The following is a 16,892-nucleotide window of genomic DNA, read 5'->3' as shown; positions in this document are numbered from 1 at the left end:
TACAAAGAAAATTAATAGGGACAGGTTTAATCCATTGGAAAATAATATTTCATGAATGATAACTTAACCCTTTATTATCTAATGCGCCAAATTTGGTACATTTGGAAAATTACTTATAAGTCAAAAACTTAGACGCATCTGCTGGAAACTTGTCATACCGGTTAAATACACGTTTGCAACAACACTGATACTATGTATTGCGCAAAAACAAGTATGGTATTTCAGTTACATCTAAAAATTAATAAGTGTGCATGTATTTTGATTGCTCCTCATCCGTTTTAACAACTTTGTACTATGAATCCCATGAGTTATGTGCTCATGTAATCATTATTTTAAGTAGTATCGACTAATAAATACGTATTTTGACATTTTGCATTTGTATGCTCAATGTGACATATTTGAGCATATCCATTATACATGTCGGTGTTCCTGATGTACCAAATTTGGGACACATCACTTCAATGGAGGTTTTTTTTCAAAATATTTAATTTTAATGCTAAATATGTGTTAGTTATACAGAATATACTTCATATATGGGAGAAAAATTGAAAAATTTAATTCAAACATAATTTGGGTCATATAAGGTTAAAAGTCAATATTGAGATTAAGAGTTTTAAGCAGATACTTAAAGAAACTAAAAGTTACAATAATAATGAATTCTTATTATGAAGTGTTCTCATTTCTGTTTAGATCTTGATGGGAGTAAACTATAACTTGCACAAAGTTCAAAAATTACTTCATTATTGTTTTTATATAAAATGTATGTATACATATAAAAATTGAAAGGAATGTTAGTGTTTACAGAAGAATTTCCTTTGCAAATAAACTATTTTGCAATAATAATCATAATCTATAGCTTAGGTATTGCGAAAATAGTTGATGCTATTTTTTATACAAGTTTAATTGCTTATTTGATACAATTTCTACAAAATTAGTTTTCAAACTTTTTTTATAAAACCAATATTGAACCATATAAAATGATAGTAATTCAAGAGTATTTAGATGAACTTTCCCTCATGGTAAATTAGATTTTCTATTAAACCAATACTCTAATTTAGTTATATAATGTCCCATAACATTATTCAATATTTTAAAAACAATATAAAAATTATAGTGTGGTACATTATTTAACTTTATTTAATTATGTATGTCTTTATTTATTCGCTAGGAGGAATATCCAGTATTTCTCTTTGTTATTTGTTACGTTATAACCTATTCAATTGTTAATATATCATAGATGAAGTAATAAGTGACGTTTTTCATAATTTTCCAGCCTAAAAATTAGTTAATACATAAGTTATATTATTCCTAATTTTAATTTGGGGATTATTTTTAAGGGTAAAAATGATTTTGAACGATAATATTCCCAAATTACTATAATCATAGATATGTCATAATTCTGATGACTGAGAGAAAAACTGAGATCAGTTTTGGATTCTGCACTTAAAGATAAATTCCTTTTTTGGCTTGAGTTAATTTGTACAAAATGAGAATTCCCCTCTGTAATAAGTGAAGTAAAAAGTTATGTTCTGATAATCAAATTTAGACGGTTCCAAAACGTTTTTCTGGTTAATCTTCAGCTCTTGGCAATTGAATAAGTGCTCAAATGCCGGCCCAACTCGACGATTTCCATTATTTATCGACATTTTTGACGTAAATATTACCAGAACGGAATTGTTGGCACCACTGCTTTGCTGTTCCATTTGATATTGCACTGGTTCCATAAGCAGTAAACTTTTTAGACTGCCTGGTCCTCCTTTACATCTTGGTTGTACTGATGCTGATGAATGTATCGAATTTTTTCTTTTTTTTATTTCTATTTTAGAACGCTGTAACATAAAACTAGCAGCACCAAACACAAAAGTGTAAATGTTTTTGTTTTTTAGTTTGCGCTTAACCTTTAAGGATAATTTAAGTTTTTTTTATGCAATGTACTAAACACATCTAGCAAAAAACGCTGAGAACTTTTTAATAACTAAATATTATGAGTTGTATTATTATTCCGTACAAATACAGTGGAACCGACAAAATATGGCTACCATATAATAAATCTATTTTATATAATTAGTTTATAGGTTGTGTTACCAGAACAGAAGAGTTATAAATTCTAATCAGATAGTTTGAAAATCTGTCTTTGTTATTTGTACTGTTCGATTTTTTTTATCTAATTTTTATTAACGTTAAATACATATTACAAAACAATACTTAAATCATCCAACAATACTAATATAAAAAACGGTTTTTTCACCGAGAGATTTGTTTAAATTTATAAGTGTTGTTAGTAAATAAATAATTATCGTGCATTCTGTTTTAAAATGAGCGTATGGCATCAATTGAAACTTAAAATAACAATATGGAAATATGACATCATAAAGTATTATAATTAAATTTTAAAATGCCTGAATTTCTAAGCAATAGCTTAGTTTAATATACATATTCACACTCGAGAGAGAAATATCTATCAATAGACCAACTTGTCTCAGAAATAAGGGATCCCTTTATAAATAATAATGCTATATTAAGTAATAAAAATTAAATATTAACTCCGAAAAAATGGCAAACTAAAGTCTGAATTTGTCACTTAGCTTGAATTCAATCATATAATAATAGCATAATGCATATAATTATCTTGCAAACGGAATTGATTAATGAGATCTCTAGAATAATTTAATTCATTGTCTTTTTAATTTTATGAAGTGGAGTCCCTATAACACTTTCCGATCCATTGTTTAGCTTGAAAGGTATTTTATTTCCATTAAAAAGAAGTGTAAAATTCACATACAATATTTTTTTTGATTCATTGCTTTGAAAATAACAAAAGTAGAGTCATAATCAGCAGAATGACTCACAAACTAAAGAATAGCCATGAAATTAAATAATTGAAAATGAGATGAATTTACAAAAATAGCGCAATCTATGTGTAAAGCCCATGCCTTTTCAGCTCATATGTTGTTTACAACGGTGCAAAGGTGTTGTGTACATTCAGTACGAAAATACAATTAATTTGACCTTAGAGTTGACGAGGAATTTTACGATTAAATATTTCTTGTCAATTACAAACTAAAATTACAACGCACTTTGTGATGGAACCGAGTTGATAATTTGGTAGTTGACACAATATTATTTTTTACAATGAAATTTGTATTTTGTTCTCATTAATAGAATTACACTTTAAATTAATAACTTGAAAATGAAATACTTTAAGTAAGAATCTATTTATATATATATATATACGAAGAATGTAGAATATTAATGGCCTTTTTTTAATAAGTATTTATTGACATGTGAAACAAAGTTATAATCGTTCTCAAGTTATATATTCCCTTTTTGTCGCATTCATTAAAGAACACGCATATTCTGACAGTGCCATTCTTTACAATGACATTTGATTGACACTATTTTTTACACATTGAATATACATTCATAAATACATTAAAAAAGGAATAAAAATGGACAATGGACAAAATAAAGATATATAAATAGGCGCAATTTAATTTTTATTTAATATTTTTGCTACGATGATGAGAGAATTATTAAATTTGTTTGAGGATAATTTCACTGATCACTCCGTTTTTTTACTCAATTAAAATTTATGAAATTACATATCGTTATAAAAATGATAGTGACCCCTAAAGCAAAGACCCCAAAAATGAAGTAAACAATCTTTTTTGTCAAATATGAAAACCAGAATAACAGAGAAATTAAAATTCTAACTTTTACACACCCTAGTCTTAAGGAAAACAAGTAGAATAGTCCGTAACCGAAGAATATCCAATTAATTGATATTTTTTACATGTCCAATTTTATCTATCTCTTAGAATATATAAAGATTTCAAATGTTGTTTATATTAAAATTCAGTTTTATTAGGACTGCTTTTTAGTCAAAAAATACAAAATTCATGAATACATTCATAGTTTTGAGAACCTAGAGTGCCCAAGAATAAACACCATGTAACAGGCACGCCTTAAGTACATGCCTGCTTTTTGTATGCCTAATGACATATTTTACCACAAGACATATTAGGAAAAAAATAAGTACTTGTAATTAGCACGTATTTTTAATAATAAGCCACTACGTGCGGGTTACAAATAACTACTCGTTAATTTTTTTTAAACATGTTCCACGTTCAAATATGTCTTTGCTGCATACCAAATACAACTTAGATGCGTCTTCAATATAAAAATAACACGAATCAAAATCCCCCATATTTATTGACCTCATAAATATAAAAAGTTGGTATTGGCTTTACAATTAAAATGCTGTCAATACCGCATGTCTCTACTCCGACAGATTAATGGGAATAGTTTAGCGGGTAGTCCAATGAAATTTGAACACTTACTAATTGATTTTTTAATTAAATTTGAGTGATTAAAATTAATTGATATTCCAAAATTAACCATTAGTTACAAAACAACAACCAACCCAAGCTCTCTAGCCTTTCGTACAATTTGAGAAAATGAAAATTGAACATAATTGACAAATTTCCAATCACACACTCCTTGAACCTGGAAATCTCCCAACAGAAGTCTCAAATCATTTGGACGTATCCAGGACTACTGTCTACTCTGTCAACAATTCCAAAACGTTGGAGAAGAAGAAGGACTCATTCAAAAAGGCCAGACTGGACCAGAGGAGTAAAAGAAAAATCAAGGCCGATTCCCTCAAGCCTATGAAGGCCAATACAAGAGATCTTGCGGTTTCACACCATTCTGTCTAGAGAGCTATAAAAAAGTGGGTGAAAAGAGCCTTGTGAGGATGGAGAGGCCACTTTTGACAGGTCAGCATTGAAAGAACCCCATCTCTTCCATTGCAAGACTCTTTTGAATGAGTCTTTTGAACTTTTTTTGTTGACAGTTTTGGCCCACCTACAGCCCTGATGCCAACCCCCTGGACTACACCTTTGGAGTGCATGCCGAGAGGAAAGCCTTCAATGTCCGTCATTTAAACACCGAGGTTGTCAAAGCCACTGTCAGCTAGCACTGGGACGCCAAAACAGAGGACTACATCTGCTGCAGGTGTCAGGCCTTCTGCTACCACCTGTTACCGTTAAGGACGCCTACATTGATGACTAAGAGAGCTCAGACACATATATAATTATAATATTAATTTTGTTGAACTTATATTGTTAATTAAGAAACTATATCTTGTTGAATTTTAAAATTCGAAGTGTTTAAATTTTAAATGACCACTCGGTATTAACAAAAATACAAAATAAATGGTTAAGAAAAACTAATGTACATAATGTTTGGTTCTCTTTGTGTATTATCAGACCACATATAATATCCTTAAGTCATCAAAATATATAAATTATAATCAAATATCTTACTTTCGTAGGTATCATGGGTACGTCATAATGATGTTAATCTTATATCTGTCGGAAAATATAAATACATCAAGGATAAACGCATACGCATTCTACACGAATCACATGAATGGGTTCTTATCATCACGGATGTTCAATTCTTTGATAAGGGTCTATACGAGTGTCAAGTCAATTCTTCACCTCGTGTCTCCAAAATTATTTCCCTTAATGTTGTTCGTAAGTAAAATAGTTCATTGTCTTTACATTTTGGATATTTATTTAGTAAATATCTTTTGTTTAATTTTTATGTTTAATATCAATCCTGATTTACTTATTTATAAAGTTACAAGTGATGTTTTTTTGTTTGTTTTTTTTCTAGTTATAGGGTGACACATTTACTAGTTTGTTTACTAAAATTTCAAATAATGTTTTTAAAATATACCCCTGCGCTACGTTTCTTTTGTTACAACCTTTTTTTTGCGATTTTTATAATTGGAAAGAAGTGAAGGCTCAATCTTCTCCCCGTCCCACGTGGCAGAATTATGAATATTTAAAAGTTGGAGGGAATAGAAAGGAAAAATAACACAGAACTACATATTTTTTTTAATAAACAGACGGAATTTACTATTATGGCGATTATTACCTTTTCCTGCTATAGGTTTGATTGAAGGTGATCCTATTGAGATCCAACACTAATCCTTTTTTGTACACATATAAAATATGAGTAGGTTAAAGTTCTTTCATAAAATTGTAAAAATTAGAAAGCTTGGCTGGAGCGTCATTTTTTATATTTTACAATAATATTTACATATATTTTTTTCACATATGTCATTTTTTTATAAAAATCCTTTTAATAAAAAAAAATTGAAATCAATCTATTCTAAATGGAATTATGACTTACTCAAGCTCAAGGGTATTTCAAAGGGTGCAAAACTTTGAAGGACTCCCAAAAGGGTCCTCGCGCCTCCACAAGCCTAAAATTTTACATATGTTGTTTCTTTGTTAGAATAAACATTCTGGTAAATAAATTTCGAAATCGGTGATGGAGATGGCAGAAGGGTGTGTATACATTTGACTTGAAATATGTTGAAAAAAAGGAAAAATTACAGTTAAATTTGATTAAACGAGAATTTGAAAGAAAAAGTAATTTTGCCGGGCCTCAAACTCAATTTGTTTCGGGACTGCTTAGAATATTTACAAAAATATATTTAAAAAACTAGTCATTCTGTTTAATGTAATTTTAACACCTTTCCATAATAGAATATGTATTTTTCTAAGAATGTTGATAAATTTAGAAATAATTAATCCTCTAAAGTCTACAAAATTTAACATTTCTTTAGTACTGTGGAGGTGACGTAGCACTCGGTATCAGAGAGTTAATTTCCCATTTTTGTCTGATATTTTCGTATACATAAAAGCATTTAATTATTTTCCTTTTAGTCAAGGATAATATTCAAGATTAAACTTTTTCAAAGCTAATTTCTTCTAAAAATAAGAGTAACTTACTATTTAATTTTAATTTAATTACATCATCCACCATTTGATCCTTTAGTAAAAAAACCTTTTTACTTCATCTATTATACAATAAGAACAACTTTGTGGGTAAATAGTCAAGAAATAAAAATATTTTGACAAATATTAATATTATTTGTAGAGACAAATAATGTATTACTCAACATAATTATTATCTGTACGCAGAGAGCTGATCAATGACTCCTTGCTTTCAAGGCATGGTGTCAACTTTGTATTCATAAAAGTATCTATTCTTCGACTTGCAGAAATATGACCTTAGAGAAGCGTGAGCCTTTCAGAAGTTGCAGCATGAACAATGTTTTTGTTTTTTTTTTCAAAATCTGTTATGACTATTATTTTATTCTTGAAGAGAGAATATTGACGTATAAAGTAATCACTAGTCTGTGAAAAACAAAGAGTGATATTGAAATTGTGCTGTGGAGTTATTCAATATTACGTCGTATTTTTGAATACTGTTGTAGATAATAATATGCAAACAGGCTATGAAATGGAAGCTCATTATTTTTGTACCAAAAATTTAAAAATCTTAAATGTGGACATTGTTAAATCCCTTACCAAATTTGAATCGACAATTTAAAATCGACTTTGATACTAAAACCCACAGATACAATTACAAATTTAACACTGTAGAATATTTATTTCATAAAAACTTTCATTTATTTCTTTGGTTAAACGAGGTCGATCAAGGTTTATGTAAGGTGATTATACTGTGCCAATCATCTCAAAGTTGGTAATGTCATTTTTTACAAATTTATTTTCTTAAGGGGGGAATATTTCCTATATAATAAAGTCAAGCAGATCTCACTCAGTCACTTCAGCGACCTGTATGAGACATGACAAGGTGTTGATACTTTTTATCATACCCAAAGCCGATCTCCAGCATCATTAGATTTATAAGAAATCTCCATGTTTTTTTGCACAAGAATCTTTGTTTGTCAAAATGATTTATTTTGGAAGTAACAATGGTCTCCAACCTGGGCTTAAGGCGCCATAGCATTTCTTGATGAAGCCCTCGGACATAGCCTACATCTGCAACTCGGCTTAAGCATTGAATTAACCCTAATTTTGATGAGGGATAGAACTCGGTCTGTCTCTTCTCGACTACACCCTAACTGGTAGTGTCGAGGGGGAAACAGTCTGAGGAGGATCCATTATGCTAACAAACGGATCCATAATTCATTATCCCTGTTGAACAGTTGGCCTTGGTTGCTGTTGAAAGCATTTTCTGATGTCATCGTACATAAGAGGCCTTCCCCAAATCATTCACATACCTCCTCACAGTCCAATCGCTGACTTAGAGAGGCTTTGCATGCTGCCTCATCGATTCGGCCAGATTTCTGGAGAAAGCAGTGCCCACGTCCTCCATGATATTAAAGCGTCTACCGCTCCAGACTTCATGATCTCCTCGACACTCACTTGGGCGTGGAGCAAATCAGACACCCTTTGTCTTTTCGCCTCTATGCTGACAACTGTTGATTTTTGAAAAAATAAAATATTGTTCCTTAACCGGAATATTCCTTACTTTTAATAATGCAAGCCTAGTATGTTAAAATATTCACCTTAAAATAATCCAGATTGAATTCAAGTCAAGTCCACGATTTTACCTCACGATACAGTGTACATACGATGTCTGATAAAACGAAACAATTTTTTCCTAATTTGGAATTCAATTCACAAATGTATTTTCATATTATGTTGGTACACATGTCCACAAAGGACGAAAAAATAATGTTATGTTATTGTTCCAAATGCTATAGTTTTAACATTTTATTTTTTCAATATTTAAATGCATTTCAGTCACGTTTAGAATTTTTTTTTTTAAAGAAATGAAAATGATTTGGTCGTAGATATGTACGTAAAAACTTATTAGACTTTGAATTTTATTCAATTTCTCATGTATCTACTAATACATTTAATGAAGTCGTGTTACGGATTAAAAAGAAGAATAGCACCACATCCTATTTATATATTTAAGAATTGAATTTTTTTTTTTACTCCATTTGAATATTAGAAAATGGTCTAACAATATCATTTCGGGGAATTTATTTATTTCCCAAAAACGACTTATCTACAAAAATTGTCTTACGGGTCTTTATAACCCGGTGCTTATAAATTATATTTTAATAAATTTAAAAAACACATATAAACCGAATTGAATATTGATAGAAATCCTCGTATAGACAAACATGACCATTTTGTGTTAGCATAGAGCAAGGATAAGAGCATTGTAAAAAAACAGTAGATTTAGAACTATAAATAAATAGAAAACGTAATATTTATGTCAATAAACGTTATCCAAAACTACGTCGATTCTATGAAGACATGCATACACATTATTTTAAAGGCATATAACTGGAAAATAAATATACTTAGGTCTAAAACTTAAAGACAGGTTTTTGGTTATGAGAAAATACATAAATGAGAAATTATTTAATTTTAAGGGAAAATACCTTGAATATATCAAAAAGTCATTATTAAACTCTTAAATTATCAGTTCAAAAGTCTCATAAATAATAAAATTATGGGAATGAAAAAATTTTTAAGTGGATTTCCGGCCACATTTATTGTACATATGTATGTTGGTATAATAGTCGTATTAAAAATAACTCATGATCTTAAAGTATGTACAAAAATATTGATACGTCAAAATTACATTATATTTAAATTAAATTTAACGAGATGAATTAATGCATTTTTTTAATAATTTGATAATTATGCAGTTTGTACATACAAACATATTAAAATGTTTATGTAACTAAAGATTACTTACATAAATAGATTTATTCTTTTCATTCGAGAATAAATATTGAATGTTTTTTTTGTTTTGTTTTTTGGGTTGTTTTTTTTAATCACTCAAAAAACCAATTTTTTTGCTGATTTTGGAACAACTAGACTTATGTATTAGTCGAAACTTACCTATATGAGCTTCTACAATTATTTATTCGTCACATACACATACATAGATAAACCTCCTCATTATTAATTATTATTTTATTAATGTAGATGGTACATAGAAGGTATATATATTATTTTAAAAGTTTTAATTAAATTTGCAAGATTTATAGTTGATTTTCTTGAGACTTTTATAATAAGATAGAGTGTTTTTTTTAATTAAGCATATTATGATGGTTGTCATACATATTTACATAGTATATGAAACAGTTCCTATGCAATGTAGGATCATTGACAGTAATGCTAATTGATAGTATTTGTGGTAATATTAAAAATTAATATACCAAAAAAATAACATTATAATCCTAACAATTTCAAGAATTAGTTGAGCTGTCATATTGTTTAATTAGATCAACAACAAACAGCTGTAACGAGGGAAGAGGGCAATAAACAAGGATGTAAGCAAGATCCTCAATTCTACTCTGAGACCAATAAGATTTTTTTTTCGTCAGGGTTACTTTTCGTCTAACATGAGCACACGCAAATGTTAATCCTGGATTTCAATATAATTGAATGTTGTAGAATAGGAAGTTCACTCCTCAGAAATTAAATAATAATGATAGGAGCTAAAGAAAATAAAAACAACTCTTCAGGTTGTCAAATCCAAAAAAAACAGGTGTGCTAAAAAATGAAACTGATAAGTATAATTGATTATGTATTTAGAAACAATTTAATGTGGGTTTTATATCATACATGTTTCCATTCACTTAAGTGCTCTGTTTTAATTTGTTGGAATTATCCATGGCCATAACTATGAAGGTTTTAAAAGTTAGTGAGTACAAAAAATTGTATTTTTGGTAAAGAAATATTCTTCATTCCAGCTAAATATCTAAGACAGTTCCGACGCGACGCTAAAAGAATTGGAAACAATACAATGCAGTATTAAGGCTGGGTGAGGATACAGATATAATTTTTAATAGATTTTACATTTTCCCACTTTCCCCTAGTACCCAGTACATAAGTTGGTAGTGGTCTCCCATTTGAAATTAGTGATACACTGAATAAATCCTATAAAAGATTGTTTCCACTCTTTACGACGTCGTGTGGTACTTTTTTTAAATATCTCAAGAATATAATTTTAATACACAAAATTATACATTCTTTTAATTTTTTGAAAAAATAAGAAATATCTTAACAACTATACTTAATTTTTTTTTGAAAAGATTACTTCAAGAAGTTATCTGTATATTAATTGTGAATGTCTATGTGTGAATGGATTTTGCTTAGATTTATCATGTAGCTTCTTATGGCTCCAGAGATATTATAATAAAAAAATTTTTGGGCGTCAATGCCATGGCAAACAATAAAACAAAGGATAATAATATAAAATTTGAGTAAACAGCAGTTCAACTTGAATCCTTTTTATTCTATAAACCTTCCAATCTCCTAAAAAAAAGTATGCAAATATACATGCATGGAGAATCATTCTTACAATAAAACAGAGGAACATTTAATAGAATAGAATAGTTAAAAATTGGAACCTTTTTTATTGGATATTTTAGATGCACTCCTATAATCTGAATTTTGCGGATATCAGATATCGATTCAATTGCTCGGAACATACAGGGTGCGCAAGCTAGCTATGCCACCACTTTGGGCATACACAGGCACTTAGACGGCTATTTTTTTTTTTTTTTTTTTTTTTTTTTTGGCAAATAGCTTGTTCAAATCTGTACCAGTTTAAAAAAAATAAAATTAATAAACACATTCGTTATCCCAAATATTTCGAAAAGCCTTGGAGCGCTCCTTGGAATCCGTCCTGGGAAAATAACATGTTCTGATTTTTCTAGGACGAAAAAACTTTTTCCATTACAAGAAGGCTAATAAACCAGAACAACAGGCTTTCTGCACAAGGATATTCCCGTCACCATGCAAACGAAGTTCCCAGCCCACGTCACGATGGTTAGCTCTGAAGGCCACCGCATGCCTGATCATATGTTCCCCGGCATCAGGGTCAACATTGATGCCTACCTGGACGTGTTAGAGACCAAAGTGAAGCCCTGGATCGACATGGTTGCCCATGGTAGGGCTTACATGTAGTAGGAGGACTCGGTTCTTGAACCTTGAAAAAAATCTGAAATAGCTCCAAAACATTCTAGACGACTTCATGTTGCCGGACTTTTGGCCTCCAAACTCACAGGATCTGAATCTGATGGATGTAGTAGATTTATTGTAGATACTATGATTGAGACTGGAGGTGATTTTATTGAATAAAATATAGCAGCATTAATCAAGCTTTCAGACTCTGGTTTTATTTTATTACACATAAAATATATGATCTTAACACGGAAATGGTATTTTTCTTTGCAATTGTGTTTTTTTCCATTGTCAGAAAGTTATAGTAATGTACTTACCTTCTTCAAAGGACATAAATGAAACATTAAAATTTGACCTACATAGTATATAATGTGTACACGATGAGCAGAAATAGTCAACCTATTTTCCATTTGATAGCCAAAATTTTAATGATATTTTTTAATACGTTTGGGACTCAAATGGCCAAGATAATTAAAAGAAAGATAAAAGCAAACTTTTACTCTTATCATAATTACAAGATAATACGCTAGCTTTATGGACCAACAAACCATGTACCACAAAAGTACTTTGGGGTTAACATATGTACAAGAATAAATCTTCTAAAAAGTTCGGGGAGAGAGGCGAGGGTATTAAAGGGAAGTTATAGTCCCATAGGGAATTTAATTTTCGTCCCTTTTTCCTTTTTCATATCTCCTTTTTAACTTTTGAATTTATATTTTCATTCCTTTCTTTCGACTATGTAGATAGGTATTTCAATAAATTAAATGTGATGACAAGCATTTCACAAAGTGTCAAAACGAATATTTTTATATTTTGCAAAAGTTTCCCCTATATTTTCTATAATACTAATAAATATTTATTTGATTAGTACTAAACATAGAATGAAGATTTTACTAAATATAAATTGTAATTGATTTTGCATGATTTTTTACTCGGGTCAGTGTAACTATCTTATTGTCAGTATTTATTTAACCACCAGTAAAAATATGAAGAAAGTAATAAACTTTCTTTCATAAATTACTAGGACTTACTCAGAATAACATAATAACAAACATTACAATCCAAAATTGCTCTCATGTTTACAATTTCTATAAATAGGTTACCAATATCTAGAATATCGTGAATTGAGTTATAATTTGAACTTCCAAATTATACGACTTCTCATCAAAATTACATTTTTCCCACATATGCACCTTAAATATGAACAAAAATATATTTTTAGATCCGAATTATTCTATTATTAGGAGTATATATGTACAAGGTTTTTTTATTTCCCGGGAAATTATATTTGAGAGGAATCCTGGTATTGAATAATAAAGGCTACAAAATAAAAGTATTGTTTTTTATTATTTTTAAAGAGCAAATAATACATTTTATGCTAGTTTTAATTTTAATTTTCTTCATTTGTACGCTTAACCATATACAGATACTTAAAAACGGATTCCAACAAAAAATAATTGATTTATCTTTTAGAGAAAACACTCATTTGAGAATAAATTCTTATTTATTTATTTGATTATTTCGGTACACATATTTACAACTTGGTTAGTTTCTTTTTAAAAGATAAAAAGGGTAGACGTCTCTTAGTGTGATCCAAATTTTTCTAGTAGTAAAAAAATGGCAAACACAATTTTGGAGAGAATTCTGAAAAAATCTTCTGGAAAATTGTTTATTCTTATAAAATATTCGTTTTCCCAAAATTCTAAATTTGGCTCAAAATTTATTTTTTCTTTGCATTTTTTTTCAATATTAAAAATTCGCAGAGGAATCCAAAAGCCCTCAAAATATTTTCATCTGTTAAATACAAACTAACGCTTTGGAAATGTGTACCAAAAAAATAATAAAATACATTTGAGAATCTAATAACTGGTCTTTTTGTTGTTGTTTTAGACCTCGTTCGTACATCTGAATGAATTAATTAGACAAAAAAAATATTATTTTTTTTCGCTCATACTTCCCAAAAATGTTAGAAAGTATAAGTGGATTTAATAATTTAATTATATCTGATAAAAGTTTATCTTATTCATCAAAAAAGAGAATATATAAATTATAGAATTATAAACTTTATCTGAACTATCTAATGAATTATGTATTCAGAAAAAAGAATCTTAAATTTATACAACATAAAGAAAAAATAATTGGGCAACCTATATCAATCATTATTTCCATTGTAGAATGGGTATTTTTATGAAAGAGAGAGCTATTAATCAAGTACATCTAAACCCCATTTTTCACCATATGTAGACATACAAGCTATACCTAAAATAAATGTTACATTTTTCATATTTAATTGTGAGTTTAATTTCAGAGCCTTATACGGAAATCCTTGGAGGAAGCAAAGATGTGTTTATAAATCTCGACTCCGCTGTTAATTTGACGTGTATCATTCACTCACCAGAAAAACCAGCACATATATTTTGGAGTCACAATGGAAAGGTAAATCCATAGTTTAAGAGATTTTCTTTATTGAAGATTATGTTGATTAGAATGTATCAATACTAAACGATTTATACTTTAGAACATAAATATGTATATGTACCTATATAAGGGATATTAAAAAAACTCAATTACTGTTGATCTTATGGCAATTGAAACAGTGCATACATAACAATCGAACTTTATTTTATCGACATTTTTTTACAACTGGCCTCTGATATTATAGTGCATCTTTGACATAAAAATTAGCGGAACAGGATCAATGAAACCAAAATTATACGTGATTGGTTGTAGTAGTATTATGATCATAAAAACTATTCACATTATCAGCTGCTTGGCTTTCATTTACTTTTTTTCGAAGAAAAATGGTAAAATATGGCGAATTTTCTCTTTGCTGGTGTCCATATTTTATGCGCGCTCAAACAATACTGAGTCAAGCAATCACAGAACTGTCAAATAAGTTTTTTTTATTACAAAACTTTTTCTTGCAATTGCTATCGAGTGTACAGCAATGGCACGTTGACTATTTTTACTAGTGGTGTGTCAGTCCTTATTTATTAGGTACATTCCAGTCTACTCTTAGGACCGGTCCTATCGGAATTTTTCACAAAAAGGGTTTATTGAGAAATATAAGATATATGAAATATGTATAAAGATTATTGGACAAATGTTGCAAAAAATATTATTTTTTTCATTATAATACGAACATATTGTATTGCAAATCAGTGATAACATTTATTCTATTATATAACGAAATAAATAAAAAAAAGGTAAAATACCCTCATTGACGTCATGAGGGGTCGATTTTAGCTTCTGTAAGGACCGACAAATGGGACTGGACTAGACTGAAGACCTTGGTCCTAAATTAGAACCGACACCAACTAATTTTACTACTCCTATATGTCAATTAATTAATTATTAGTAGAGGGTCAATTAATTATGAATGGACTTTATATTCAAATCTATGTTATCAGTTCATATATCCTAGAATGTTAGCAATTTTCTGGAATCTAGGGAAGTTTTGTTTAAATTTTAAATTGGGCACCGTTCAAAATCTCCAAGTATTATATTATGTAAAGTAAAAAGTTTTGAGCGTTTTTCGCTCAATGTCTTAACTGAGCTCTATCTCACGATTAATACAGTGCATAAAAAAAAGCTTCAAGTATGCTTAAAGGTTAAGTGTGCACTTTATAAAAAGTACATTTAAAGTTTTATGTTAGGCGAAGCCAGTTATGTGTTACAGCTTTCTAGAATGAAAGTAAAAAAAGGTAATATTAGATACATTCTTCAGTATTACTAGCAACAAAGTGTAAAGGTTAAGCAGGTGCCCTAAAAAAATATCTGCTGTTCATGGACAAAGTACATTATCGAATGCAACAGCAAAACAGGGGTTCCCATGGTTCAGTTCTGTAACATGGACGTCGAAAATGTCAATAAAGTTATGGAAATCGTTAAGTTGGACCGTCGTGTGAGCACTTACTCCATTGCCAAGGAACTGAAGATTAGCCAGAAAGCTGTTTGAAACCATCTAAATTGGATAATCCTAACAATGTTACTTTTTGTTAAAATAAAGCGAAAAAATGCTCAGAACTTTGTATTTCCCTTATTATAAAAAATAAAAATAAAACTGACGAAATTTTATAGAAAATATTGTATGACTTTTTATATAAAGATCTCTCCTCCACTCATGCCTCCAGTATGGAATTATAAATACCTAGAATAATCACACAGAATTGTTATTCCCACATGAGGTTAATATAAAATTAGTGATTGGCTGAAAAAAAGAATCAAAGTCATTTTTTACTTCATTCCTTCAAAAGCGGGGATGAAGAAAAACAAGATAAGTTGTATACAAGATGAATCCATGTGTCTAGCATTCCATGCCTCCACGTACCACTAAAAAAAGAGTTATCTTTACACAATTTGAGAAGTACTTATCTAGAAAGACGTCTTGAACGTGGGGCAGATATGAAGGTGAAGGACGCAAAAAGATTGTCAATAAGTAGAAAAATTATGAGTTTTAATGTTTAATTTTGTTAAAGTACGGAGTGAGGCCCAGATTTTCAAATGGTATCTAAATCTAATTCAAAAGCTTAAGAATGACTCTACTAGAATCTTCAAGTTATGATGCTGAACTTCAGAAGTTTGAATTTTAATGTTATGTTGCGTAATTTCAAAAGTTCGAATTGAAGTTATTTTTCTCATGTGATACATAAGAATATAATCCTTATTTTTCATTTTGAAGAAAAAAAGTTGTAGCCCATTTAAATACTTTGCAAACTCAATCGATCAATGGGGTTTGGCTGGATATTAAAAAAATTATATAGTCCTTACAAGTATTTTAGAGTCCCAAAAGCTGGTCTAAAATTGAATTTGATTTCAACACCCACTATTAATATAATATGAAATATTTAAATAGTGTGTCAAATAAAAATAAAAAATGGCTTTTGCTTTAAAAATAAATATTTAATTATCAGATTATGTATTTCTTTTATTTATAATGATTAAAATCAGTTAAAATTGAAAAAGCTCCCAAGAAGGAGTAAAATATATTTTTGTAAACTTAAAAAATTGTGTTTTTTCCTCCTAAGTCCAACTAGGAGAATAATTGGTTATTTTACTCCAAAATCT

General features: G+C 29.4%; 1 protein-coding gene and 1 long non-coding RNA gene across 3 annotated transcripts in view; both read left to right on the top strand.

Annotated features, from left to right (window-relative positions):
• Positions 1-16,892, top strand: part of LOC121129279 (neurotrimin) — a 242,623-nt gene that overhangs the window by 189,300 nt on the left and 36,431 nt on the right. For both annotated transcript variants that reach the window (XM_040724984.2, XM_071893309.1), the window contains 2 exons: positions 5,336-5,540; positions 14,134-14,261. In XM_040724984.2, coding sequence (XP_040580918.1) covers positions 5,336-5,540; positions 14,134-14,261 — 333 coding nt within the window. The remainder of the gene's footprint in view (positions 1-5,335; positions 5,541-14,133; positions 14,262-16,892) is intronic.
• Positions 1,446-5,230, top strand: LOC139907150 (uncharacterized). The gene is made up of 2 exons (XR_011783555.1): positions 1,446-4,778; positions 4,856-5,230. It is a non-coding gene; the product is annotated as an uncharacterized lncRNA (long non-coding RNA).

Source organism: Lepeophtheirus salmonis, chromosome 14, assembly GCF_016086655.4.
Source record: "Lepeophtheirus salmonis chromosome 14, UVic_Lsal_1.4, whole genome shotgun sequence".
Classification (NCBI taxonomy): Eukaryota; Metazoa; Arthropoda; class Copepoda; order Siphonostomatoida; family Caligidae; genus Lepeophtheirus; species Lepeophtheirus salmonis.
The sequence above is the reverse complement of the archived record's forward strand: the minus strand, read 5'-3'. Positions and strand labels throughout refer to the sequence as shown.